The 26806-nt window shown below is 41.9% G+C and overlaps 2 protein-coding genes and 1 long non-coding RNA gene across 44 annotated transcripts in view; 1 reads left to right on the top strand and 2 right to left on the bottom strand.

Annotated features, from left to right (window-relative positions):
• HTR4 (5-hydroxytryptamine receptor 4) overlaps window positions 1-25477 on the top strand; it is a 140607-nt gene extending 115130 nt beyond the window's left edge. The window contains exon 7 of one of the 3 annotated variants that reach the window (XM_087753610.1): window positions 25338-25477. In XM_087753610.1, coding sequence (XP_087609736.1) covers window positions 25338-25425 — 88 coding nt within the window. In that variant the 3' untranslated portion in view covers window positions 25426-25477. Of the gene's footprint in view, window positions 1-23144; window positions 23258-25337 lie in introns of those variants that run through there. The other 2 variants (XM_087753611.1, XM_087753612.1) reach the window with 2 other exon arrangements.
• Window positions 9437-12171, bottom strand: LOC148056118 (uncharacterized). Its single transcript, XR_015703822.1, has 3 exons — window positions 12019-12171; window positions 11777-11878; window positions 9437-11430 (listed from the first exon to the last, which is right to left on the bottom strand). It is a non-coding gene; the product is annotated as an uncharacterized LOC148056118 (long non-coding RNA).
• FBXO38 (F-box protein 38) overlaps window positions 18014-26806 on the bottom strand; it is a 43664-nt gene continuing 34871 nt past the window's right edge. For 18 of the 40 annotated variants that reach the window (XM_087753578.1, XM_087753598.1, XM_087753569.1 and 15 more), the window contains one exon: window positions 18014-26736. The gene's annotated coding sequence lies outside the window, so the exon portion shown is untranslated. The remainder of the gene's footprint in view (window positions 26737-26806) is intronic. The other 22 variants (XM_087753604.1, XM_087753605.1, XM_087753577.1 and 19 more) reach the window with 21 other exon arrangements.

The following is a 26806-nucleotide window of genomic DNA, read 5'->3' as shown; positions in this document are numbered from 1 at the left end:
AAACCTATGCAGATGTTTTCTCTGAGATAGTGTTGTTCTTTAGAGTCTTTTGTATTACAATGTGAATAGAAAATTAAATTGTTTATATTTCTATAAGATAAATGGACTCCCTAAATGCTATCTTAGCCCTTGCATCAACCTTGCTCTAAAAACCCAAGTTATTCATGATGCCATCCTGAATTGTTAAACTGAAGGTAAAACATGTACGTAGTAGGGGTGCTCTGTGTAGGTGAGGATGCAGATCTTAGGGAGTGCAAGCAGCTGCTGCTAATGAAGCGCATAAGAGGCAGTGGGGTCCCCCAGTCGATCCCTAAGGCTGACATAGGGTGTGCCTCAGGGCTATGCTGGAGCTGTCGTGCCCATCCCAGCTAGCCTGAAAGTCAAAGTCAATACCCAGAAGGCTGTCCCAACCAGTGAGCGCCTTTGCTTTCCTTCTCATGGCCATGGCACAGCCAGCAATGCCAGAGCGTGGCAGTAGTCTTCTGGCCAGCCCCATGAGCCACTGTCACCCCCACAGGTTATATCAGCTCTGGGCCAGTTTAGCATGGGCTAGAGACAGAACTGGGATGATAAAACTGCTTCTGGTTCTTCTGCTTCTCTTTTTGTCCTTATTTATGTCCCCCAGTTGATTTTGTCATGGTTCTTATTGATGAGGTGCTCAGTGAGCCTGCAGAAAAGTTACTTGAGATCCCGCTGGGGTTTTTTTGAGGTTTAAAAGCACTGAGAGGAAAGCTGTCAGTGCCTGTCATAGGAACACAGCTAATTTAAACACTTCAGACATCAGAAAAAGTATTTTCAACTTGTAACACAAACCTTTTCCCACAATCATCCTTGGAGACTGCAGGTAGGATGCCACTGCCAAGGAGAAGGAAAAGCTCCTTTTTGTCTTTCTTCCTACTTTAACAATGCATTAGCATGATAAGGATAATCTCTGGTGGGAGTTACGGCTAATCGCTGGTGGGAGTTATGGCTGTAGTCATAGAACAGTCGTCTTGGAAAGACGTTTCAGCAAGACAAATGAGGGGCTGCACAACTTTCCAAAGCATAAATCTCTCAGTTTTGAAGACTGCTCTCAAAGAGCAACTGGAAATACCCAGCCTAGAGCTGAAAGCAGCACACTGGGATTAATTGGAAAGTGGATATCTGGCAATTTGCTTGGTAGGTGCAGCATGTGTATCGTGCCCTGCGAATGCCACCTGCTTGTTCTCCAGGAGAAATTAACATCCAATGTTGTGCAGCATTTACTAACTACTCCAGGAGGGGAGCGCAGTACGCTTCCACTGCAACATCTTGACTTTAATCAAAAGTGAAGGAAAGAAAATGTGCTAGTTTATGGGGGGAATCAAGAAAGAGAGGAAGGCTTTCCCTTTTTTTCCTGTTAAACTGCATGGTAAAAGAGGAAACTGGCATGTTTGTACCCGTGTGCACGTGTGCTTGTGTCATATATTCCACTCGCACCACTGCAACAGCCTCCTTAGCATTTGCAGGGAATAGCGTGCAGGGGGCTGGTGCTTCCCCCACTGCCAACTGTAGCAACAGCAGAAGACAACTGTGCAGCCAGCACCTCCTTGTCTTTTCCTCCAGACAACCACAACAGGAACTTCAAGGGTGATTTTCTTTAATATGTCAGGGATTTCTCAGCTGAAATCGTGCCTCCATTCTCATTTATTTCAACTAATGACCCGGGAGTTGCACTGTGTTTTAGCAGGACACCTGAGCAGGTAGAAGAGCAGGGTACAGGATGAGTCCTGCTGCAGAGTCGCGTCCTGGGGATGAGAGCCGCTGCACCATGGTGCAGATGGCAGCGCCATTTTCAGAGCTATAAACAGTATCATTGTCATAGCTCTTTGAATGGTACTGCCATATGTACCGGAAAAACAGCATTTATGCTTGTAAGGGCTTTGGGCCAGCTGGATTTTCTCCCCATTTGGATGAAGCCGATTCCTGAAGTATGAATGAGAGCTGCATGCTGCTTTGGAGTAATCCCCCCTCAGTCCTTATTTTTGAGTCTCCAAGGATCACCACATTCACATCAGCCTCCTAACCCGCAAAATCCAAGCGTCCTGCATGTGGAGAGTCTGCTGATGCATCTAAACCTCCCTGCTTGGCTCAAGAAGAAGCAGAAAGTTAATGGAAATTTTGGTAGCAAACCAGTCAGGCTCTGCATGTTTTTCTTTAGCAAGTATTGTACTTTTGCGGTAAAGTGTATTTGACTGAGAGTATATGTCTGGGTGGGTGGGTGCAGAGAAAGCGCTCACCTTAATCAGTCTTCCGGGGCTGTATACCTCACCTGGTTGCCAGTGCAGCTTGCATTGTGCTCCCCTCCATTTGGATTGCTGAATGAATAACAGCTGTGTGCAGCAGAGTGAGAAAAGCATGATGGCAAAGGGTGCCACAAGTCAAGTTGACGAGCAGAGCAGAGCCTAGTGGTGCAGCAGCATGAGGGCCATGCTGCTCCGGGAGCTTGGGGGCTACACTCTGCTTGGGGGAGTTCCCTGCCTTTGCTCAGCTTTGTCCTTGCTGTAATGTTCGATTTTTTGCTGACCCAGCTTCTTTTTGGCAAAGAAAAGGGGGAGGCCAGCAGCTCTGGGCTTTGTTGAGAAAAGAAATTAGTATGGCCCTGTAAAGATACACAGGCAGGTGGTAGGGAAGGAAATGTCCTGTTCGCCATGAAGCCATTGCAAACACTGAGATGCTTTTCCAGGAGCAGTGGTGCTGCGTTGCATTGGTTCTGCTCTGGCACAAGTTTGTGCTGCGTACCAGACTTCCCTGGGCAGTCGGTCCCTTTTGAGAGATGGCTCAGACCATAGCACAATGTAGCTGGGGATGCAGAGAGCGGCCAGTTCACTGGGAGTAAATGTTTATGGAACAAGAGCAAAACTGTACACTTTCCTGGGCTGTGGCCAAGCCTTTCAGCTGACAAATGGCAGATATCTCTGTTTAACATTAATCTGATTCCTACTTCAGAAGAACCTACAGAGATCAGAGCCATGGAACCAGTCAATGTGTTTGTGATTCTGTGTATATAATACCAGCAATAGACTACGATGACTAACGAGTCCAGGCATTTGTGACAAACATGCATTTTACTTGGCCATCCGTTTAGAGACATATTCAAAGAACTAATTAATACTTTCAGTTTCTGGATTAAACTATTGTGCAAAACATCCCATCAAACAGAGAACATTATATGGTATGTTACTGTAATTAAATAAGGAGATAACTGAGCTCGAGAGATGCCCGCAACACTTAATTAAGATTAATTAAACAGCATGATTTACAGCTGGAGAAGATGAAACTGAGCAATTCAAAACTGGCTAGACAAAGCGGCTGTGACATGCTGAATTCATGAAAGCACATACCAGGAACATGTTGTTCAATAACACTGCTATGGCAGCCTCACCAACCAAGCTTACTTAATGAGGTTGTGTTTAGCCCCTGGAACACACCCATTTTTTTGGCCAAACACAGACGTGCCTGTTAAACAGCTAGGAGTTAAGACCTTGGCAGCTGGAGGCTTGGTAGCACAGCTAAAGCGCTGCCAAAATGTACACAAGAATTCCTTTACAAGCCTTGTCTGAGACAGCGGCTAGATGAGTGTGTTCTTAATTTCTCTGATCTTTTACTCTGATAGCAACACAGTTTACCTGTGTCACAGAAATATCGTGCTCCAGGCACACCAGCTGTATGAAATGGTTGGGAGAAATTAGTATTTCTTAGCCTACTCAGAACGAAAGGATAATTCCAGTAATTGGTGTCATCAGTTCTTACTTCAGGAGGGGAATCCTAAGTTGTTTCTCCCATAAAAAGAAAGTGAGAAGCTTAGTTGTTCTGGGTCAAATTAGGAAGAAAAAAAAAAAGTAAAAGCAAGCTAGAGATTAATTTTTTACAAGAACTGGGGAATCCCTTCCCAGAAATCCCCATTTGACCTATTACAGTGTCACATCTTTTGTGCCTGTGATGTTCTCTTGCTATACATGTGCTCAGGGCATGCCCATGTCCCAGGCAGAAATCTACAGCTATTCTTGGGTCTTCTGATACATATTTTTTCTCAGCTTCTGGTTCTGCAAACTTCATGCCTATATAATAGATGATCTCAGTAGAAAGCCTCTCTCCATATTTTATTTCTCAGCCATGGCAGCTTCATTTTTTCAAAATAGCTGTTTTGTTAAGCCATGCATCGCCCTAAAGAGTCTGACGTCTCAGTACTGCAATGTTGTGGTTTTGCGTCCTGATGGCGTGGGAATTCCCACCAGAGTTAAGTGGCAGTATATTACCAAATTTTGTAGCAGCAACCATGTTTTTCAGACTGTTGTTGATCACTGTGAGATCTTGCTTCATGCTTTTCCATCACTCAAAAGCTGTAAAGCTCAGCAAGAAAAACATTCTTTACACCAATATAGTCAGCTGAAATTACTTCCATGTTGGTAACTGAACTGCTTTTTTGGATGGTATATGAGGTGACGGGTCTATCTGGAGCCACCAGATCTGTGGTCCTATTTGAAAGTAATTTCCTGACCACATTAGAAACACAGGGACGGTACAATTGCCATCTCCACATACTAAATAAGGCTTATTTTTCAGGTAATGTATCCTAGACTCCTCTGCTACACTATTAGGGAAAACACTGAGATTTGACTGCAAGCTCAGTGTGGAGATCATGATGTGTAAACCCATTCGAGGGGTCTGCAATAGCAAATGGTCTGGGGGTGAGGTAAGGAGATGAGCTGGTTGTTACATGAATGACCTTTGTGACTGAAAAAATTCCTTGTCATTTTGGGGTGTCCAATCCTAAAAATCTTGTGTCTCCCTGACATAATTGGTGTGATTGTGGACTGAAAACTGTGAGTTTTGTGATCATCTGTCTCCTCCTAATCCTTCCCATGACCATGCAGATAATTACTGAGGTGTCCTGGGGGCTGGTTGCTCTACAGCTTCCAGAGAAAGCAAGAAAGTCAAGGTTGGCTGCTTTGACAAGGTGGCAGGAGAAGCTGCCACCTTGGGCCAGTGTCTTCAGCATTCCAAGTCCTTCAGAGTCTTCTGTCTTTCCATGTTGGTGAATTGTAAGGGAGAGACAGCAGTGAGCTCCTGAGGTTCTTGTTGTTTTACCCTTACTTTACTGTGGTGTACTCAGCCCAGAGGTTTTAGGTGAGCTCACCTGTCTGCAAGCTTGAGTTAACAAGACATATGTCATGAAAATAGGTGTAGTGAACTCTGTGACAGGTGTTCAGCTCTTGTCATGCTGTCTCTCAACAACTTCCAATCCCCAAGGTCCCTTCTTTCTTGTCAGTTTAATTGCACTTATTTACTTTTGTTTAGAGAATATTAGAACATAGAGAGGGATAGGCTAGGTGCATCTCCTACTTCAGATCGGCATTAGCATGCGTAACTCTCTGCTCTGTATTTTGTTAGTGCCTCCAAAACAGTACGTGTTCCTTTATTTTCCTGCTCTGCAGAGTAATAATTAATTTTTATTTTCTCTGTGTTAATCCTATGTTCAAATCTAACCAAAATATTTCCTTCCCCTTTTCTCACACTGCAGTCACTTGAGGTCTCATGCCTGCCTTTCACCTTTCACACTAAAAGAATGGAATGGAATAGAATGGAATAGAATGGAATAGAACGGAACGGAACGGAACGGAACGGAACAGAATAGAATAGAATAGAATAGAATAGAATAGAATAGAATAGAATAGAATAGAATAGAATAGAATAGAATAGAATATTTTCAGTTGGAAGGGAAAATATTTATTCTGTTCTGTTCTGTTTTATTCTTTTAGTGTGAGCAGCAGGAGTAGAAACTCAGAGCTCTCAGGGTCACATCTAGCTTCGAAACAGGAACATTTAACCAGGAGCTCAGTGTTGATATTCTCAATATCACAGGGGATGTTTGGAGATGTTTAATTTCATTGCTATGTGTGGTTTAAATCACACTTCTCAAATGTGCTCATTACCCAAGGGTGTGACAATGTCCTCCCCAGATAATACTGTTCTCAGATATTAGTTTTAAGATAGCATAGTTCTGGATGGAAACCAGTGCCACGATTTAGACACCTAAAGGCAAATATTTGGGTTTGCTCACTTATTTATAAGTGATTACTAACACAAGCAAAGCACTTAGAGGCTCAGTGTGTGAAAACCATATGCTTTGGCCAAATTAGAGATCTCTGCTCTAGAATAAATCATTTCACTTTTAAAAATAATTAGTACAGTCAGACTGTTCTAAGAAGTGCAAGCAAAGGATTTAGGATGAGCATTGATAAAATAATAAAGAACAAATGCCTGCAAAGTCCAGCACACCTCTTATTATTTCTCTTGTAAGAACTAATACACCTTCGCATTGTTATAGAAACAGAGATGAGTTTACGTAAAAAGAGGGCAAAACCTTGTTGTATTTTATACATGTAGCAAGTATCATGCTAATCATGCATGTGTGTGATCTTTTGCTAAATTGTTGGGCAAAGTGCATCTTAGATTGCCTCAATGTAACACAAATAATTGTAGGTACAAAATTGAGTTTATTTCATAAGAGGATGGACTGGTGATGGCTGTAGCTGAGCCAAAACTTGTCAGTTACATTTGGAACTTGCTGGCTAAAATGCAATTTTCTGTTCCATTTGCTACATGTATCATTGCTTTGCTTTTCCTCAAGAAAGGGAACAAACATAAATCTGAGCAACATTTATTTACCAAAGCAGAGGCTAAGGCAGAGATTTATAGACTACATCGTCTCCTCTGAAGCAGAAAATACAGAGGCCCAGGAGCAACCAAGGAAGAGGCTATCACAGCCTTCAGAAGTTTGAACTTCTTTGCTTCTGCACTTTAAATTTGAAGGCAATATAGAAAGCAATGGATGGATAGGGTCTGCCAGTTTTGTGAGCCCTGAAAGATACTCGTATCTGCAGAAGAACTAAAAGAAATCACAAAATAGCAAAAGTAGCCTAGTGTTAACAGCAGGTGTATGCAAAGGAAGTATTTACAGGCACAGGTACAAACATGAAGAGACACAGACAGAGGGTGATATCCCACTAGCTTATGCCAAGGCTCAGAAAAGCTGCAGTATGATGAGTCCAATGATGCATCTGAATTACTGTACAGCATAGGACTGTGGTGCTCTGGACATCAGGTCCATAGGTTGAAGAGCTAGGGCCACCAGTGAGAGATTCATTATGTGAGAGGCAAAAGAAATCACCTCTGTGGTTAGCCTGGCTTAGGAAAAACAGCTCTGCCTGAAGGAATCAACCTCCAAGGCAGCACGTGCAGATGTTCTCACCGCAGCAGCAAAGAGCACAAAAAGGCACAATCTGATCTCTCAAAAAAAGTTTAAGTCCTTATCTGAATGTTCCCAGTATGTTTTCTTAGCTGTGCTTGACTGCTGGAGCAGCATTTTCTCTTAGACATCCTCCTTCAGTCTGGGAATCCCTCGGGCAGCAACAGCCTCTGCAATGCCATTAGTTACAAAGATGGGGCAGAGCTCAGCCAGGTAAGCAGATGTCTTCAGGGAAAACGCTGCAAGGACATGGTCAAGGTCCCACCCTCTAAAGAAAACCTGACCAATACAACCTCATTGGCTCAAGCTAAAGGACCTAAACCGGCAGAAACTGAGGAAAAACACAGATGGGGTTTTGCTTACTTTATGTCTGTTTTCAGTTTTACATTTTAAACGTTCTTTGTTTAAATAAGATACTGATATTTCTTGTGCTGGATAAAGAAGTTCCTTAAGTAAGCTAATGGCAATTTGCATGTAGACAGAAGTTTCATTTGTGGATCGAAGGGAGATGTTGCACCTGAGGCTTGCTGGGACATCCACTCTTCTTGCCAGGCACCTGTGCTTGGGTTCTTGTGCTTTTTGAACTACTTCTGCTGTGGAGAATGGTTGTACCTGCGCTAAGAAGTGATGAGACTTTGGAAAAGCTGATCTTGCAGAACAGAATTTGCCACAAGATTTGGTGACATTGGGCTTATCTGTCCCATCTGAAGCAAATCAGTCTCTTGATTCTGAATCTGTATGATATTTAAAACATACAATGACTATTGCCACAGCACAAATGACAAGTATATTTATGATCTGTCTTGACAGTTAACATTCGGATTTAGGTACCACATACTGTTGTGGTTGTTCTCTGTCATTTGCACGTGCAATTATGATATCTGACTTGAATGCCAATGAAAATATATATTCCACAGACCCATTCCAACAAACTCCAGAGCTTCACATATGCTTAAAGGACTCAAACTTGGCTGAGTCAATCCACAGACTCAACATTCAGAAAATATTTTTGGATTGTTTTCTGCCAGCATTTCACTTTATGTCAAATAGAATAAATGACTAGTTTCACCTGAAGCTTAATTTCCCCACCTTGTATTTCTGCAAGGAAACTGAAAACTTAATTGTGTCAGCAGGGGAAGGAATATGACTTTATCAGCGATTATTGTGTGCGTTTCTCCCAGCTGGTTGCCAGATATTTTGATTGCACTAGTTACCTCCTCCTATGATCAAAATCAATACATTGATCAATACAGCTCTGTAGTGTCATGTCCCAGTCTACAAGGCATTTGTGTAACAGAGGATCTCAAAAGGGATTGCCTAGGGCTCTTTTTACTTTATGAAACCCACCAGAGAATAAATACCTGCTTTGACTATGCTCCCTAGTTTCTTGAATTCCCCTCACCCTCCCAAAAATTAGAAACTGTTTGCAGCTATTCTCTTTCCTCTTCAGATTTTTGCCTCTCCTAACACTTGCAGAAGAGTCCTTGGACATGGTGTATTCAAATGTTCAGACTGAGCTTGACATTTTTCTTTTGGACATCTTCAGAAGAGATGAGGTTCTGCTTGTTATGAAGCTCAGATGAGAAAATTTTTTCCTTAGGTCCTTCTTGCGCACAGAAGTTTAGAGGGTCCCTGAGCCTGGGGGGGAGCAGTAGCTGGCATCACTCATACAAGATCCTCACTAGCAGATGTCCAGGAACTACTCCTGTTGAGACTGGAAAGGCTGAAGTCAGATAACAGGTTATCATCACAGGATGTTTGGGGATATAGCTAACAGAAAATGGGGACTTAGCAACCTCTGAATCATATTGAAATGAAGAAGCTGTCAAAGGCACTTCCTGTCCTCCCCAGCACACTCCTGAAGATGATCTAACCTGGCTGTGAAGTAGCTCTTGGCAGGGAAGGCGGATGAGCAAACGAAGCATCATCCTTCCGAAGAACAACAGGGGAATGAAAACACAGCCACCAAGCAATATGTACTTATTGGCTTATTTTGGTATTGGTTTTAACCAAGCTAAAAATGAGGAGCAACTGTTTATGAAAGTGATGCAGGGAATTAATGTTTGCAAGTGGGGCATATATAGGAGGACAGAGTAGGATGGGGAGCACGGAGGGTGTGCTGCTGCCCTTAGTGCACTGAGGGAAAACACAGTGTGCATTTATCAAACCAAGGCTGTATGAGGAGAATATGGAGATTTTACTCAAATTAAGCACCCACATCCAATGTCACCATCTGTGGTATGACATTTAATCCTAATAAAGTGCTTACAAAATAAGACTAGTTATGAGCACAGCTCAAAAGTTTGCCATGTTAATATTTTTCATAATATGATGTATAAAGTTTTATGAATTCATACCCAGTGGGCTGTAAGAGAGAAGCGGTCTAAAGTCAGGAATGTGCTAGTTAAGGCATATCATAGAAATATTAACTGAAAAAACTTGAGGAAGAAGGAAAGAGGAGTGGCAACTCCCATTCAACACAACATGATGAAACATGGTGTTTGCTATCTGACCTGTCCTTCCCCAGGAAGAGGATGGATAGCTGAGAAAAGGCAGCAGCTACTGTAGCCAAAGAAACTTTACCTTAAATAAGTAAAGAGTTACTACAACTTAACCTAAAACAAAGTAGATACTAGCTGAGATGTTAAAGGCACCAACAAGGATCTTTATTATTAATTTTGATCCTAATACTGGTTTTTGTCATTTAATTTTTGTGTCATTTTTCCATTACCAGAAAATATAATTTTCAGATCTTACCATTAGGTGCCTTAAGATATGTACAGCTTCACAACACCACTTTCAGGATATCCAGAAGTTACCAGGATACAAAACCATAGACATTGCATGGGCACATGTGTGAACTGGCCCTACAAAAGGCAGGAAAGGATGATATGTACCCTGGTGACCAGAAAACTTACTGGCAGGCTGTAGAGTAGGAGGGAACATGCGTGAGCCCCAGATGCTGTGAGGGAGTTGGTGATAGTTTGCTACTCAGAAAGGAACTTAAACTAGTGACTGACATTAACAATGTGCATATGCTAGACTTTTGTTATAAAACACATAATTCTTTATAGAAAGTCTTGTTTTGACACAAAAAAGTTCTGCTATTGCACACACAAAGTAGACACAGAAATTAAGAAGAATTTTTTGCCGGAAGATTTCAACAAACTGCAACTGTCATTTTTCACTGGATATTTCACTGCAGAAAAGCCACCCGTTTCCCGGACAGCTGCAATTCTAACACTGGCACATGTTTGAAGAAAAGCCAGTCTTGGGGCTCATGGCTGCTGGTCTGCAATACTTTTGGAAATTGTGGTGTCTCCATTGCACAAGGAAACAGCTCCAAGTGGTTTTGCCACTATTTCGTTCCACAGCTTTGACGAATGGCTTGTGTTTTTTTCCTACCAGATGAAAGATCTTATTATGCCAGTTGCGAGATCTCCATTTATAAAAAAAAACCACATTCATTATCTTCCATTTGAATATTCTTAATTGATCCTGCTTGTAGTTCAGTAATTGAAACACCTGACTTAAAAAACAGAGCCTATTATGAGCTATCCCTCTGTGGGTAGTTATAAACCACTCTTAATGTGATGCTGTGTATTTCTAATGTAAGCGAGCACTCCCAAATACTCTCCTAATTATCAGATTTGGGCCTCTTATGAATGTTGCATTAATTATGGTGCAAAAGTGAACTGTAGGCCAAAATATGCAGTTAATTAGAACATATAATGTAGTGCCAAACTTAATGTTAATGAGAGAGAAATAGAAATACAGAGTTAATGTGAGAAAAAGAGGAAAGTGCCTGTCTTCTGCATCATGGCATTGAGTGGCCTCACTCATTTGCTTACTTGTTTACCCTGGTGTTTATAATTAGCAAATGGATTTAGATCACTGAAAACAAATAGCTTCTTCATTGATTTTAAAGTTAGCTTAGTTTCTGTCCTTCAGTGACCAAGTTTCTGTTTCTCTTGTGGAAACATCAACTATTATAACATTAACAAGTTGCAAATCTGTGATGGAAGAAGTCAACATCTCTGGACTGACTCTATCATCTTGATTGCTGTGTGGATCCCATGTTTTTCATCACCAGTCATTGTCACATTGACGTTCATAATATTCAAAGTCCAAGGCCTTTTGCTAAAGTTGAGCAGAACGTCCTGCAGTGGAAAATAGGGAAACTTATAAGCACCATTGAGGTCAAGCAGCTGAAAGACAGAAGCATAAGGAGGCTGGGAAAAGAGAAAACTCCAAGCTGGGCAATAGGACAAGCATAATTAAGATGACCGTCTGCAAAGCCAGTCAATGATGGCATCTATTAGCATATGAAGTAGTCTCTTGAGGGAACCACTGTGGAAACACCCTTTGGATGACCAAAATCAGGCTGAATAAAGTAATGGCAAGTGGTATAGCCCTGTATCAGCAGAGAGGTGGCATGGAGTAGCTGATAATCTCTGTCATATGTCTAATGCCCCCACTGGACTTATTAGAATGAGGAAAAAGTACCCTTCAGCCCAGGTGCCTGGGGACCTTCCTGGTGATGCCTTCTTCATCCCCTGGTTCACTCTGCCATGAGATCCCGCGTCTCCAGACATTGTCTCAGCAGCTCTAAACAAAAAGCAAAGCAGGCTTATTTTTAAACTATTGCACCACATGCTGATATTTTCTGATAGTCAAGTTCAGCAATCAAGGTGAGGGGAGTCTTCAACTCCTCCAGCGGGATCAGAAGGGGCATTAGCTAGCATCACCTTTCTGTTTAAGATCCACAGTGCTGCTCAGCACCCGGAGCTGTAGGGAAGAGAGCTGGGTGTGCCAGCACCCCAGCAGGTCTCCACAAACGGGGCGGAGGGGAGCAGAGAGGCAGCATCCCTCGCACATCCTGAGTCGCGTGTTTTTCCATGTAGGAGTGCCTGTGATTCTTATCCTTACGCCCAGGAAGAGGCGAGATACAAACTGCTAATCTTTCTAGCGAGGTGAGAATGAGATGCATTTGGGATGTGCTGGAGAAATGTGGCAGCTATTGTTCTGACAGGATCAAAACTGCTAATGGTATAATGAGGCTGATTATTTTTAAAATTAGTTTTGCTGTTTGAAAGCTGCCACATTTGACAGCTCTGTAAGGCACAGGCACCTGCTTGAGTATGAAAGGGAAAATGCAATCAGGCCATGGGAGCACAGGGGCAACGGCAATGAGAGTTTATCAGCTCCCTGGGAAACAGAAACTTCATTCTCAGTTGAGCATTGTTGCTTGGGTCAGGCTGACAGCAGAGAACAACTTTGACAACAGTGATGGCATGTTTTGGGTACGTGGTTATTTGGTTTATTTAAGGTCCAGTTGAGCCCTGTTGGCTCATGTCTGAAAAGCCACCAAGCCATCAGCAGCTCAGTGATTCTGGCTCATGGAGGAGATCTGGTAACCATCTCCCAAAGTATTAACTTTCTCAGTGGTGACACTGCTTTATGCCAAAAAATTTAACCTGTTCAGCTGCTTGCTACTGAAGGTTTGGTTGCATAAGGCCAGAGCTAGGAAATGGGCAGGCAGGAAGATACACAAGCTATATAAACCCAGTGACAAACACATATGCTCAAGGGATCACATCCTGTATTTCTCACCTCTTCCAGGCCCCACTCAGAGATTGTTTGCTGTTCATATTTAAAAGTTATTAAAAATTTCAGGCATATCTTAGCAACATCCATGTTACAATTCATAACTGGCCAACAGTGACAAACATCAGATGGACTTTCAGAGCAATCTCCACTGGAGGCAATGGAAAATAAACCTGTTCAGTGTGGGTCAGGGCCAACTGGCACCCAGTCTCAACCATTCCCCTTGTCTGAAATTATGTCAGGTAAATCTGAGATGCTGAAGTTTAAAACAGGACAGCTGGATTACATAGCCAGCAGAAGAGAGGACAGCTGTCGGTGGGTGCTTCCCCGGGGCAAAGGGAGTGTCTCGTCCCAGTGCCAGCTCAGCATCATAAGAACAGTGCTGCGGAGCTGCAGCGTGACCATTTAGAGCACAGGGAGGCTTCCGCCTTTTCATAAGCTTTGCTAAAAGAACCAGAGGAAAGGTGGAATCTAATTATTGTGGCTGTGCAATGAGAAACAGGAGGTCGAAACCAAACTCAGTCATCTCCCTGTTTCTATTTCAGCAGCCTGAGAGCATCATCCTGGTAGTGACCCAGAGGCAGGATATTCCCACCTTCTGAGGGTGTAAAGAATTTAGTGGAGGAAAGAAGTTCTTCAATAAATAATACACCTTCCCTACAGCTGTAGGTTGTTCTGTCCTGGAAAGCATTTCTGACATTTTAAAATTGAAACAAACTATTTTTATGTAAGTGATTAATTGCTGCTGCCGGAGCACCACAGCTCTGATCCAAACTATGATTTAGTTGTACCAGACACTATTTGTATCTGAAATGACAATGTTTGTTCCAAAGAGGCTAAAATCTAAAGACAAAGCATACAAAGGAAGTATTATTGCCTCTGTTTTATCCACAATGAAAGAAGGGTCAGAGAAATGGCATGGTTTGCCCACAGTCAAATGGGAATTGTTGGAAAAGACACCTCTGCAGCCTTGAGGTGTCCTGAGTCCCTGGTAATCTGCTGTCAACAATTTCTTAAAATACCTCACTGAAGAACGTAGCTGATCTTTGTTCTTATTAGCACATGTTTAGCATGTCTATTTGCTTAGCATTAAAGTATCTGTAGTCATGTTCCTGTTTTTAACTTTTTGTGTCTATCAAGAATGCAATTATCATCTTAAGAGGTTATTATTCAGTACAACAATGAGACTTTATAACATCATGCAAAAGGTTTTAGCCAGTACCCAGAGATAATGACATACAAAAATGTGTTCCTTCAGCCCTATTTTTTACTGAATTTGACTCTTTGCTTCTTTGCTGTTCTATATGAAATGCCTTGGCTGGCTCAGGCCAGGCTCCTAATTAGTTATATCTTCATGAATCAGTCTCTATCCAGTCTATTTCCTGTGCCAAGTGAAGGGTTGTGTGCGGCCCTCTACCAGAGAGACCAATAGGATTTTCCTCCATTCACGGAACAAGAGTCTTCTGAGCAAAGGAACAGTGTGCTGGGATTAGCTGTTGAAGTTAAAGTAGCTTAAATGGGTTCCTATAATTTTTCTTAGACCAAATTCATTGCTAGAGCCTGGCAATAAAAAGAATAAAAAAAGGAAGATGTAATGAGCACTTGCAGTTCCAGGGAAACAAACTGATTGGGTCAAATTCAGCAAATGTTTTCAGCAGGAGAAAACAAAAAGGAAACAAGATGCTGAAGTGTTTTGACATTTTATTTTCAAAATCATATTTCAGTTTATTATTTGCCTGCACTTTTAAAAGGAGTTAAACATCCTCCTTAAAAAAGATATGCTTCTACTGTAAACACAAAAATAAATGAACTGGAGGGGATTTTGGTCCTGTTTTGCCAGAAAAAAAAATGAAACATTTCCATTGTACATCAACATAAAGCCTGTGTGCTGGTGTGGGCACGTATCCACTAGGCATTATCTGCATACCTCCGCTTTTGGAGATGAGGACATCCCTCGCGTAGCTACGGTGACTTTCCTGGTACTGTACGGCCCATGTCTGACTGAGATGGTCTGGGAATATGTCCTGGAGCTGCAGGTCATTAGAGAAAGCAGCAGCCAGAGCTGGCTTGTAAGAGTGAGAGACCAGGCGAGCTACAGCTGAGGAAAACATCCTTCAGGAATGATGGAACAAAGGAAAGAGAAAGGAGAGAAACAAACGTATTGATAGATGCTTTCTTTGTTTTCTGTGACTTGTCAGGTACAAAGAAAGTCTTTTTTTTTTTTCCAGCGGTATGTTTCTCTCACTTGAGGGCTTTGCTTACTTGGAGAACTGTCTGCTAATTTTAAATCTGAGGAGGCATGTAGAAGTCTTACAAAATGTACTGAAGGCTGGATTATGTGGGCTGGAGACAGCTGTTTTTAAAACCTCTAACTGAAATTTAGTAAAGAATGATGAGTGCTTAATTCCAGCTCACAAGGTCTGAACAACATTATTTGATTTAAAGATAATTAAGATATTCAGCATAACTGCTCAAGAGTGGAAAAAAATAAACACTTGTCATGAGATAGAGACAAATTTGTATTTACATTTGACTACAAAGGACTTTAAAATCAACATTGCTGTCATATCCATATAAATAATTTAGCAATCCAAATATTTTAATGAGATCTGGATTTTCACCATTCAGCTGCAATGGGAAAATTGAACTTTTGATGACATTTCTGTGGATTTCACCCATGTTTTCCCAAAGGACTGCATCATCATCTCTAAGGAGGAATGGTCCACTGATATTTGCTCCTCTTCATTTAAAAAAAAATAATTAAATAGTAAGACTAGGACAGACTTCAAATTTGGCTAGGACATTTTAAGAATTTAGGAATATTTTCTCTTCGGTGCTGATGCTGCTTGAGACATCAAGTCCACTGACTAGGTGGGTTTTACACACAGATAAATGATGATCCCTCCCCAGGATGGGAATAAAAGACAGTGAAGGCAAAGGAAGGTCCCTGTTGTAAGGCTCGTTGCAGAGGATGGATTTCATTTTCTTTGCCACATTACTGTGCTTTCCTCGTGCTGGCTGCAAAGGGACAGACAGATACCGACTGTGTCTTTTCGGCTGTTTCTCCAGCAGAGCTCCAACTGGCAATTTAGCAAATCATCTACCCCAGCCACTTTACTCAGATAATCATACCATATCTTTATGGGCTCTGCAGGCTGTCAGCTTGCAATGCAGAGAAATAGTCATAGGAGGAGGGGATGGAGACATTCGTCTGCTGTCCAGACTAACTCAGCTCCCAAGCAGAAGAAGCAGCCAGACACAATGATGGCTTCACCATCCCCACCCCTGGGTTCATCTCATTTGAAATGCAGCTTCCTCCAGCCCATGTGGGTGGGAGCCCTGCGCTTGAAAGTGCATGAGAGACAAGCATTAAGTGTAACTCTACAGAGTTCAAGGAATATATCTGATATTTGAGGGAGCTGCCTTGCAGCAGTTCTCTTGTGTTTTCTGAGTTCATGCACTTGTTTTATATTCATTGGTTTCCCATACATTTATAAGAGAAATTCTCTCTGAATTGGCTTCTGTTGGACAAAGCAGATCACAGGTAGTCATGCGCAGGTGCAGTGAAAGACCTACCTTTAGTAAACTCACCTTTGATAACACGCTGGTCTCCTCTGGGTTGCAGGTCAATCAGATGCAGCACAAGGACAATACACCATAAGCTTAAACCTTATTGCTAGGAAATCTTGCGAGTATCTTGCTCATCTCAGAAACAGGAAGAAATGAGAAACCCACAGAGAAACAACAGGAACTATTCATCCTAGAAATATTAGATATATTGCTAGTTTTGCAACATTGAATGTGGAATCGATTTACATTGTTCTGCAATGTTGATACATATCAACAAAAAAAACAGAACGAGCTTGTAATTTCTAGCTCCATTTTGCCCCAGGAATCATGTGGAGTAGGTAGGGGGTATTTTTCGTATCCTGCTATAATGATTTTCTACTGATGGCCAATGCGGAGGTTCGCTTTAGTGGCTGGAAGCATGAGTCACTCAGCCCAGAGATTACAGAGTTACTGAAAGCTTTTAATTTTATGGAGTCTATGAACCTGGTAATTGTGAGAGAGGGACAATTCTGCACTGACCTTTTGAAAATTAAATATGCAGCTGTATTAAAATCAAATGTTTCATGAAAATATATTTAATTTGGATTATGTGTATTCATTTTTTTTCAACAGAAAATGGGAATGAAATAACATATTTTCTTCACATTTCATTTGGACATTTTGTGTATTTCAGATAAAAAATAATTTTTTTGCCTCTTTCAAAATGAAAAATGTCACAGAATAAAATAGCAAATTCCAGATATTCTTGGATTTTATGTTTACACTCTTCTCAACTTGCTGACTGTTTCCCAAGATTTCCCAGTTTTCCAAAATGTCAGAAGCGTCTTTTCAGGGAGACAATAGCATTGTCATCTTTACCCTTAGCTCCTGTAACCCTGGAGGGCACTCCAACGCCACAGGCTCTTTCCTGCTGTTCTGCAAAACATGCTCAAAGTTTATTCCTGACCCACTGGAATTCAGGATGGTCTGTGTGATCTTTCTTGGCTGCTTCCATCATAGACGTGGCTAAATAGTGATGCCAGCCAGGAACTGTACTGCATTTAACGACATCTCTATCATCTACAGGCAATCATTTACTGTGGGTTGGTAACTGCCATAAAATACAGAATTAAAAGACTGTTTTCTACCTGCTGCTGAAACAGGAATAAAGTAAGCAGATGTATCACTGTCTGAAATAACTAACAAACAGTCATCTTAAGCTGTTCTCTCTTTCTTTCTCTTTTATAGTGCATTTATGAATTATGTTGTTTGCGTTTATAATTATGGGACTGAACAGATGGTGGAAGGCTTATTTCAGAATGATGTGTTCATTAAAATAACCTACTCTGATCTGCCAAGTGATTGTTAACCGCAATCCCAATTTGATATTGAAGAGAGTTATTTATTCTTTCTCTGTAAGTCCATCTGAAAGAAATGGAGCTTTGAGAAATGGACACTATATTGAGTGTGAAGCTACAACAGTGGTGCTGCATATATTCCAGATGGGAAACCACTGGAGAGTTTTGCAGCTGTGAGAGAAAGAAAAATGCAGGGAAAGATAAATTGTGGACCAACACAATTTTCAAATCTAATAAAAGTTTCAACTCTTTATTCAATTTGGAAGCTCAGTTCCACTTCACATGTGGCTAGAGCCAGCTTCTACCTATGAGCAAATTCTTTCTATGGTCTACCGTCTTAGGTAGTTGAGTTCAATAATGGTAGATTCCATTATTAAAAATGGGACTCTCTGCTCAAGTGAAACGTAAATCTTCACAGTTTATTGCATCTTACATAGTAACATCTTGTCTTCCTCTAGTCCCAACAAGTGTTTACCGGGTGTTTCCACAAATAACAAGAGGTTTCGTGATGTAACTGGGAGTGATCATCACCTATTTGCCTTCCTTCTTGGAAATCTTATTATACCAGCTTCACTTTACCAGCTTTATCATCTTGCAAGGCGTGTGATGGATCTGGAGACAATTCTTTGCACTTCAACTCTTTTGCAGTGTTTTATTTCTGAGATCTCCTGCCCCACTATTTTCACATCAAGACTTCAGGATCTGGTCTGAACATGGGTGAAAGCAGAGACACAGTGTCAAGGTTTCTTTGTTGAGATTGAAGAAGTCTCCGTTTCTCCAGTTCTGGCCATTATCCAGGTTCTAATTCCTGGCCCTCACATCTCCTTGTGCATATGTCCTACCCAGGCTACCTCAAGATGCCACTTGTGGCAGATCTTCTTCACTCGGTGGGCAGTCTGAGGACTGTGCTGCTGGTGAGCTGCTCAGAAGCATAGTTTACAGCTCTCCTATGGCTGAAAGCTTTGCTCTTCTGCACCAAAGCAATTGGCATCACTTGTATCCCACAGCTGTGGCACAACCATGGGGTCATCAGAATTTTGCAGGCAAAACTCAGAGGAAATAGTGGAGAATGAGATGCAAAGGTGCAGGACTCCTGTCGGCCTGTCTGAGCCCACTGAGAGCAGAACCAAAGGTGGGAGGAATGGGAGAGCAATGGAAAAGTTGATTGTGTTCACTAAGAATAACCAGAAATATTTGTGTTTTCTGGGTTGCCTCTGCAACCATTGTCACAACCTTCAAAGATGAAAATTGGCTGTACAAAAGCTGTTACTGAGAAGTTTTCTGGGGTCCTGGAGGGAGTTTCTAGTTGCACAGGAAGAAACGTATTTTGAAATATTTCATTTGGAGTGCTGGCAATCAACAACTGGAAAAAGGAGAAAATGAAAGAGACAGGCAGATGAGTGCTCACTCGTACAAAATTGCCAATATCACAGTGGTTAGATCAGTCACCTTGATAAAAGGCAGAAAAAGGCCTTGAACATGAATTGGAGCCTGCTCTTTTTTTCTTTTTTTTTTTTTTTTCTTTTCTGTCTCATGAGAAGTTGCAGACTTGCTCCTTATCAAAACTGGGGAAAATATTTGAAACTGTGAAAACTTTTGGAGAATGGGAAAAGCATTTTCTATACCACTCTGATTTTAGCTTGAAACTCATTATTTTTTACCTAGCAAGTAAGTCTGTATAATTGCATGTTTCTCAGATGTTGTGACCTCCTTTAAACATCCGCTCCAACCCATTGAATCTCCTAGTTGTAAACTAAATTCACCTGTACATTTTTTCAGGGCATGCTTGTCTTCAAAAGGAGCTTGCCAGAGCTCAGCACAACAGATTTCTGCTTTAGTTTGGACTACAGGAAAACATGAAGAGATTTAGACTTTTCAGCGTTTTGGTTTTGTTGAAATTTAATGCTTGATTTAATTTGAAATCTTTCATTTGGAATGCAAGCAGTTGACAAAAAAAGTTAAAATAAAAATATTAATAAAGGACACTTTCCAAAAACAACAACAAATTGCAATGCCTTTAAATGAAAAATTTCACTTGTCATTTTTACAGAACTATTGGTTTTTTATTTTTTTTTTAAAGACAAATTCACAGAAACTGGCACAAACTCAGGAAAACTTTCAGTGCCACAAAACCTGCAGATTTATTTCTTTTCTTATTATTTCAAATTTTAAGAATGTCACAGTTAAAACTTGCTCCTTGCCTGACTCTGCCATGCCTGAGTTCCTTCCATCAGTCCAGTAGGGCGTCACTAATGAACCACCGGCAACAAACCCTAAATCCCAGTACAGGGATGTCCGAGGACCACAGTTTCGTTTCAGTTAGAGGTAATCTTCCTGAATTGTGTGAGTGTGGGGTCAGTAGGAGACTCTTACAGGCTAGCACATCTGTAAGGTCACTCTTGCAGCCAGGGGTGGAGTATATTGCAGGCTTCAAAGAATTCAATGCAAACAGCTAAGAACAGCACTTATTTCAAAGAATTTGATACAAGGATTTTCTCTTTTATTCTTGCATTACCAGAGGGTATTTAGAAACTCTGGCAGTAACTATTCTGCATTTATAATATAAAGATTATCAAAAGGATTTGCAAGTACAATGAAACTTGGTGATTATCAGCTTTTTGTATAGTTCATGTCTAAACATCCCCAGACTGAGGCCATTTGTGTACCCAGCTGAGACCTGAGCTATCCTGGCAGCACCAGTAACAGACATAAATACCATAAATGCACCCATCCACCTACTTCCGCAGCAACATTGACCTCTCAGTGCCTGAATGTGTGTGCAAAATCTCTTCTCTACCTCGTGATAATGTGTCCTTCATTTTCCTGGCAGAGGGGGAGTGGACTTAGGTGGCAAAAGTCCCGGGGAGCAGAGAGTTAACAGCTCCCGGTATCCCCCCCTGCAAAAAAGTGAACCCTTCCCAACCCAGTCTGGGGACAGCAGCAAAACCTCACCTCAGTCTCCAGTGAATGTCAGGACAACAGGAACCACCTTCTGCCAGTTCAAAAATGGAAGCAATTAATAATGTAAACGGGTGTATTGGGAAAGGATTACTAAACAGAGAGCAAAGACAGCTACGCATCTGCAGTGGGATGTGGTTTCCTCCATTAATCTGCCTTCAGCCTAGCTGAAAGCTTCACTGTGCTTGGACAGTTGTGGGCATTTATTTTATTCATTTTTTCTTTATTATAACCCTCTAGGTAAAACTATTTCTCCTGCCAGGGTTAAAGGGATAGAGGCTGCTGAGGGAACACTAAGCCCAGCGTTTGTTCAGAGGCTTTGGAAAGTGCAGGAGGTGCTGCTGCGTAAGTCCTTTAGCCCATTAGTGATTAAGCTGTAGCTGGGAAAGGCTGTCTTTGCTCTCTCTTTGTCAGTTTGTTATTAATGAGCAGTATCTACTAATGTGATCCAAACCCTTGCAGAGTTTCTGTACCTGCGAGAGGCCCCTTGCCCTTCGCAGCAGCCACCAGGATTAACTGCCTGCAGGCTGATGAACTCAAGTTTGCAGGGACCTTAGGGAAGAAGGATGGATACGAGCGTTCAGACCAAGGACTACGGTTAAAAACCAGGGGAGTAATTCACAGGTAAAATAGCTGCAGAACTGCAAGCTGTGCTTCCCAGGCACTTCTGCTGCTGCAGAGGAGCCGTGGGTATGTGTAACCAGTGTAGGCAGCTTTACACAGATACTGCAAGCATGAAGCGTTGGTAGGAGGCAGATACCTTCCAATTCCCATCTGTTCCCTGCTGTCCAAAGGACCCCAGCACCATCTCCAGACAGAGGCTCCCTTCTGGAAACTGGACCGGTAGCTGCAAGCTCCGATAGAGGGGTGGCACATATACCATTCAGGATATTCCTTCCCCCCCTCCTGGGTCATGCTCTGCCGAGGAAATGGATGCAGTTAGCTTTTGTGTTCAGATCCAGGAGCCCTGCCCTGAAATTGCACTGCTTTCTGCTTTTCAGCAAGACAGGCATGATCCCAGGGGACAGAGCTGGATGCCGGGGCTTTGCTCATCAGGAGAGGACTAAGCAGGGACCTCAGGCTCTGCGAAAACAGTGACTGTTTTTTGTTACAGTTGGGGAAGCCAAAGACCAGAAATTTTTACTTTAAATTTTACTTTACTTCTTTAATAAACTGTACGAGTTAGTGTGGGGGATAGCTCTGCAGTGAATGAAAGTGGGAAGATTACAAACAACCACCGCATCCCCTTGTTTTCTCCCTGGCTCTTGCCAAATTCCCCGAATAATACTGGAGCTCCTTGTTCTGGTCATGGGCCTATGGAGAGTAAAACCACACAGCTCCCCTCCACTGTGCTGAAAGCTAATCCAACCAGTTAATTAAAGAGTCCATTGGACTCAGAAACAGCAGGAGATGCAGAAGCAATTATCTCCATATTGGTCATCATCACAATTAAAGTAGCATTTGGCAAGTACGTGAGTAGCCTGCAGCAGGGTCCCTTTATAGGTGGTAATGCCTTTGCATTATTGGGCTTTATTGCTGGGTGGTGGTGCTTATGATCTGAGTAAAGCTGTCAGGTGAAATGACAGTAACACTCGCCCCCAGTTCTGGGAGGAGTCAGATGCAGAGGGCAGAGGCAGCCTGGGATGCTATTTGTAATTGAGCTTGGTAGTGTAATGTGCCAGGGTATACAAATCCCATCGAAAGAATTAATTATAGGCAGGAAAGCTGAGCAACTAATTTGCTGCAGATAATTTGTTTAATGCATTTAAACCTTTTAAATTTTTTTCCTGCTCACATATTATGGCTTCCTCAGATGTATTCATTACTCAAACCTACTTGATAAATTTCTCTTGAAATATTCAGCCCACACATGCAGGGTCTGTGTTGTTTTCTTGTGATGGGTGAGATAAATCCCGTGGTGCTTGGCTCCTCAGCTGGGTGGGAGCTGAGGTACATTAAGTATGGTGTGCGTTCCTGTAGGTGAGGCAAAAATGAGTTTCAGGTGCAGCTGTGCTTTCTCTCTGAAACTTGCTTCCCACAGATACTGATGCCTGAAAAATTAATTGTATTTTCAGAGAGCACATCAGTTAAGACATGGTGGTGTGAAAAAAGGCAGGGCTGTTATAATCCTGTCTTTTATCTGACACTAAATTGGTGCCCTGTAACTGGCGGGTAGCTTTGAACTGTCATTTGAAGGGAAAAACTACAGTATGTGAAAACAATCCTGGTAACACAAAAGCCCGCCCGTGGAGGACTTCTTTAACAGTTTCCTGGAGATGTTGGTAAGATTTTTAGGAATGATGTGCCAGTACCAGAGCAAGCCATCACCCCTGCAGTGCAGCTTTTGCACCCTGCATATGAATGCTCTTTCCTCCTCTCCTACCGGTCCTCTTTCCCCACAGGGTAAACAGCTGGAAGTGTTGAGCTAACTGCCAGAGGCTTCAGACAGACACTTTGTGCCACAAGAGATCCCGGACACCTTAATGACTTCTCTTTAGCTTAATGCATCTTTGTAACAAACGGCATCACCTGCTAAATTGCTGATCTTGCACAACTGTTTTCTGACTACTGCAGAAGAAGAAGAAGAAAGGTTTGGCTCTTTGGATATCCTGTATGAAGTCAGCTTGTCTGTTGTGCTTCTGAGCAAGTCCTGAGTTGCTCTGAACTATGTCTGCCGTATTCACAGAGCGGAGGGTCTCCTGCCTCTCATCCTCCGTATCACCATTTGTAGCAGACTTTGCCATGCTAGAGGTCTCTTTGGTGGATTGCCTCACACAATGTGCCATGTCTGACTTGGTAGATAAGATTAAAATTACATTATGACTTGTATGCTTCATGGTCATCTAATCAGTGTCTGTTCAGTGTTAGATGGAAAATGTCTTTTCTTGTTTCTTACATCAAGTCTGTATCTTGTTGGTAGTACTAGCACATTTTTTTTTTAATTTACGATCATTATTTAAAGTGATGGAGTACTAAGGGAGTATGTTCGATGGATGTATCTGCACATACAGTGACCTGTATTAAGGCAACCAAGTCTGACCATCTTGAAAAACAGCATCTAGTACATTAGAGGGTAAATTCCTCCAGGAATATTCACCAGGGCAAATTCAGACAGGCAGTACAGTTTATACCCTGGCTTTCATTTTGAGTCCATGGCTGATCTACTGGAACTAACATCATTTGCAGGATATTCAGATCATCTACTTCAGACATTTCAGTGTCATTGTAAGCACCTTAATTAGGAGCCTGAGTCCCAAGTATACTCAATGGAGAAAGAGATGCATGCAGCTTAATAATGCGAAGTAAATTGATGTCATAGTATCAGTTTTTGAATATGTAGACAATGAGAAGTTCCTGACCTTTATTTTAATGATTATTCAAACAAATCCTGAGGCTTATAGTACTTCTTTTCCCTCTGCTAACAGCAGGAGAACTGATATATTCTTCTATTTTCTTAGGCTTTTTTCTTTTTTTAATCTTTATTGGGACGTGGATATTTCAGGTATGTCTTGGATGTTTGTTACAGAGAAATAATATATCTACATCTCTAAACACTCAGGAGAGGGAAGTCTTAACTGAGACCCGATTTCCCCAATATGCATTTGGACTAGGGAAAAATATGTTCTTACAGTTATTTTTGCAGCTTCCATCAAAGGATGCTTTCGTTCAGCTTTAGTTTAAATGAAATGGACTGTCAAGGGAAGATACCTGGCTTGCTCTGTACCCTCAGGGGGTTTGCAAGCAAGAATGATTAGACGTGAAATGCTAAAAGATGTGCTAAGTCAAGTTTTACTCCAATTAGCCAACGTTTTTGCTATTACCTCAGATCTGCTTATTCCTTCTAAGCATTGCACACCACTTAGGGAAAAGAGCTGCATGTCATTAGCAAACTAAATCAACAGTTCTGTTTAGAAAGCCATGTTGAGATGAGCAGCAGGAAATGGGCTGGTAGATGAGGCACAGCGTAAGAGATAATGTGGAATTCCTTACAACTGAACTCTGCTGTTCCATATCTGGCCCAAAGCCTGGAAAAATATCAGAAAGGTATATATGTGACATGACACCTCCAAAGGACATAAAACCTGAACAGCACTGGTTTGGTAAGACATACTAGAATTGGCACTAAACTCAACTCTGGGATAGACAGACTACTTCCTTTTGTAAGTGGCAATGCCCTGAAATGTTGGTCTTGGTTTCATCTTAAACAGCATTCACTTCCCAAGCTAGTCTCAAATGATTCTGTAAATGCTTGCATTGAAGACATTAACTGAAGTGCCTTCAGGTTAGTCTACCCACAGATGATCAGTGTTTCTTAGTTCTTTGGTCTGGTTTCCTCTCGTTACCAGCTGCACCTTATGTACATGAAAACCAACAGGTTCTTGGTTTTCAGGGATTGCTTTGTCTGCATCAAACTGAAGATTTGGTTTCCTGTCATGGAGCAAAGTAGGGATTCATGTTTGCTTAATGTCAGATCTCGATATTTGGAAGATGTACTGTTTTAAGATGTACTCCGGGGTTTTCAAGAACTCATTTTACGTAAGCTTGTCCTTTTAACTAGCACTAACAAATCTTTCTTTATGTTTTTCCACTCCCAGGTACACTGTTTTACGTAACGGGCATCATCAGGAACACGAGAAGCTTCCCATCCACAATGACCCTGAATCCCAAGAGTCTTGTTTCTAGTCACGGTCCTAGAAGAGGAATGGCCCTGCTGAAGGAACAGATTCCTTTTAGGATACCCAGAGGATTCACGGACAGCCGGAGTTTATGAAAACACATTCATCTGTATTGTCATAGCGCCTCCTGCACTGACTTCATATGAATGTCCCGCTGCATGTGTGTAGATTGATGGGGGCATGGGAAGGTACATGAGCAGAATGGCTGAGGAGACTTCCCTGTATCTGCAAGGACAGCTGGACTGTATGACTGCGTCAGAGCCTTACTCCAGGAGTGAGTCGATTTCTGTCAATGCAAGGAAATAACACAGATACAAAACACCCAGCGCAGGGACTTCTCTTATTCCTTTCCAGCTGGCATCTGTGTACAAGCCACCTCTCTGTCCTGTGATATCATGATCTTAAAGATTAGAAGTTCTGGCTAAAGTCCTAACATGATGTGAGACTAAATGTCTGCTTTATCTGCGCAAGATCCTGCCCACCAGTGACTGGAGGCTGTCAGGAGAGAAACAGCGCTACGTTTTCTTCAGCAAAATAAGAGGAACTGTTTGCCCTTTGATTATAGTTACTGGTGAAAGGTCAGCATGAGCTGCTGATTCACCCTACCCCACAGACCTTTCTTTGTAAATGCTTTTATTGTGTTTTCTGGCCAAGTTCATTGGTAGAAGACTCGTAGGGTGTATATAGTGCCTGACAAGCTGGCGTGGGACCTACAGAGACATTTCACTGCTAACAGAAGGCCCTGCAAGCGCTGTTTCAGTCCAGCCCAATTGCTAAACGACAGAGGCCATCCTCTGCCATTCGGAGGCCAATAGATGGGATGTGGCCCTCAAACCCCAGGCAAGCTGCCAGTGCTCTCCTCACCTGAGCAAACTTTGGGCATTCTTACCACGAGAAAGGCTGGCCAAGAGACAAAGTCAGTCTGTAATAGATCACTAAGTGCCATCTTGAAAAATATACCATCTAAAAAACTTTTCTAGCTACATTAGGAAGACAGACTTCTACTTACATTTTGCATCTTTATTTTTCTATTTGTTTCTGTTCTCTTCCAGTTGAGGAAAGAAGTTTCAAGACTTTCAAATATCACCACATGCACATCCCTGTTCGCAAAGATCTCAGTCCTTAGCTGCCTCCTGCATGTAGATGTTGCTATGTTCCTTGTGAGCTGCTTCCACCTTTGCATGGAAAGGGTAGGCAAGGCTGCAGACTTCACAACTTTGGGAAAATGATTTTCATGCAGTGGGAAATATGCAGGATCAAGACTACAAGCCTCTACCCTTTTTAGATGAAGATCTAACCCAGAGATGCCACCCTGAGCCTAGAAAATAAAATTGTACTTTGTTATATTATGTAATCATGTACAGGTATTTTTAATGTAAAAAGAAAAG

This window comes from Nipponia nippon, unplaced genomic scaffold (genome assembly GCF_047370975.1).
Source record: "Nipponia nippon isolate SJK-2023a ecotype South Korea unplaced genomic scaffold, ASM4737097v1 scaffold_17, whole genome shotgun sequence".
NCBI classification, from domain to species: domain Eukaryota; kingdom Metazoa; phylum Chordata; class Aves; order Pelecaniformes; family Threskiornithidae; genus Nipponia; species Nipponia nippon.
Note: the sequence above shows the minus strand (reverse complement) of the source record. Positions and strands in the feature narration are given on the sequence as shown.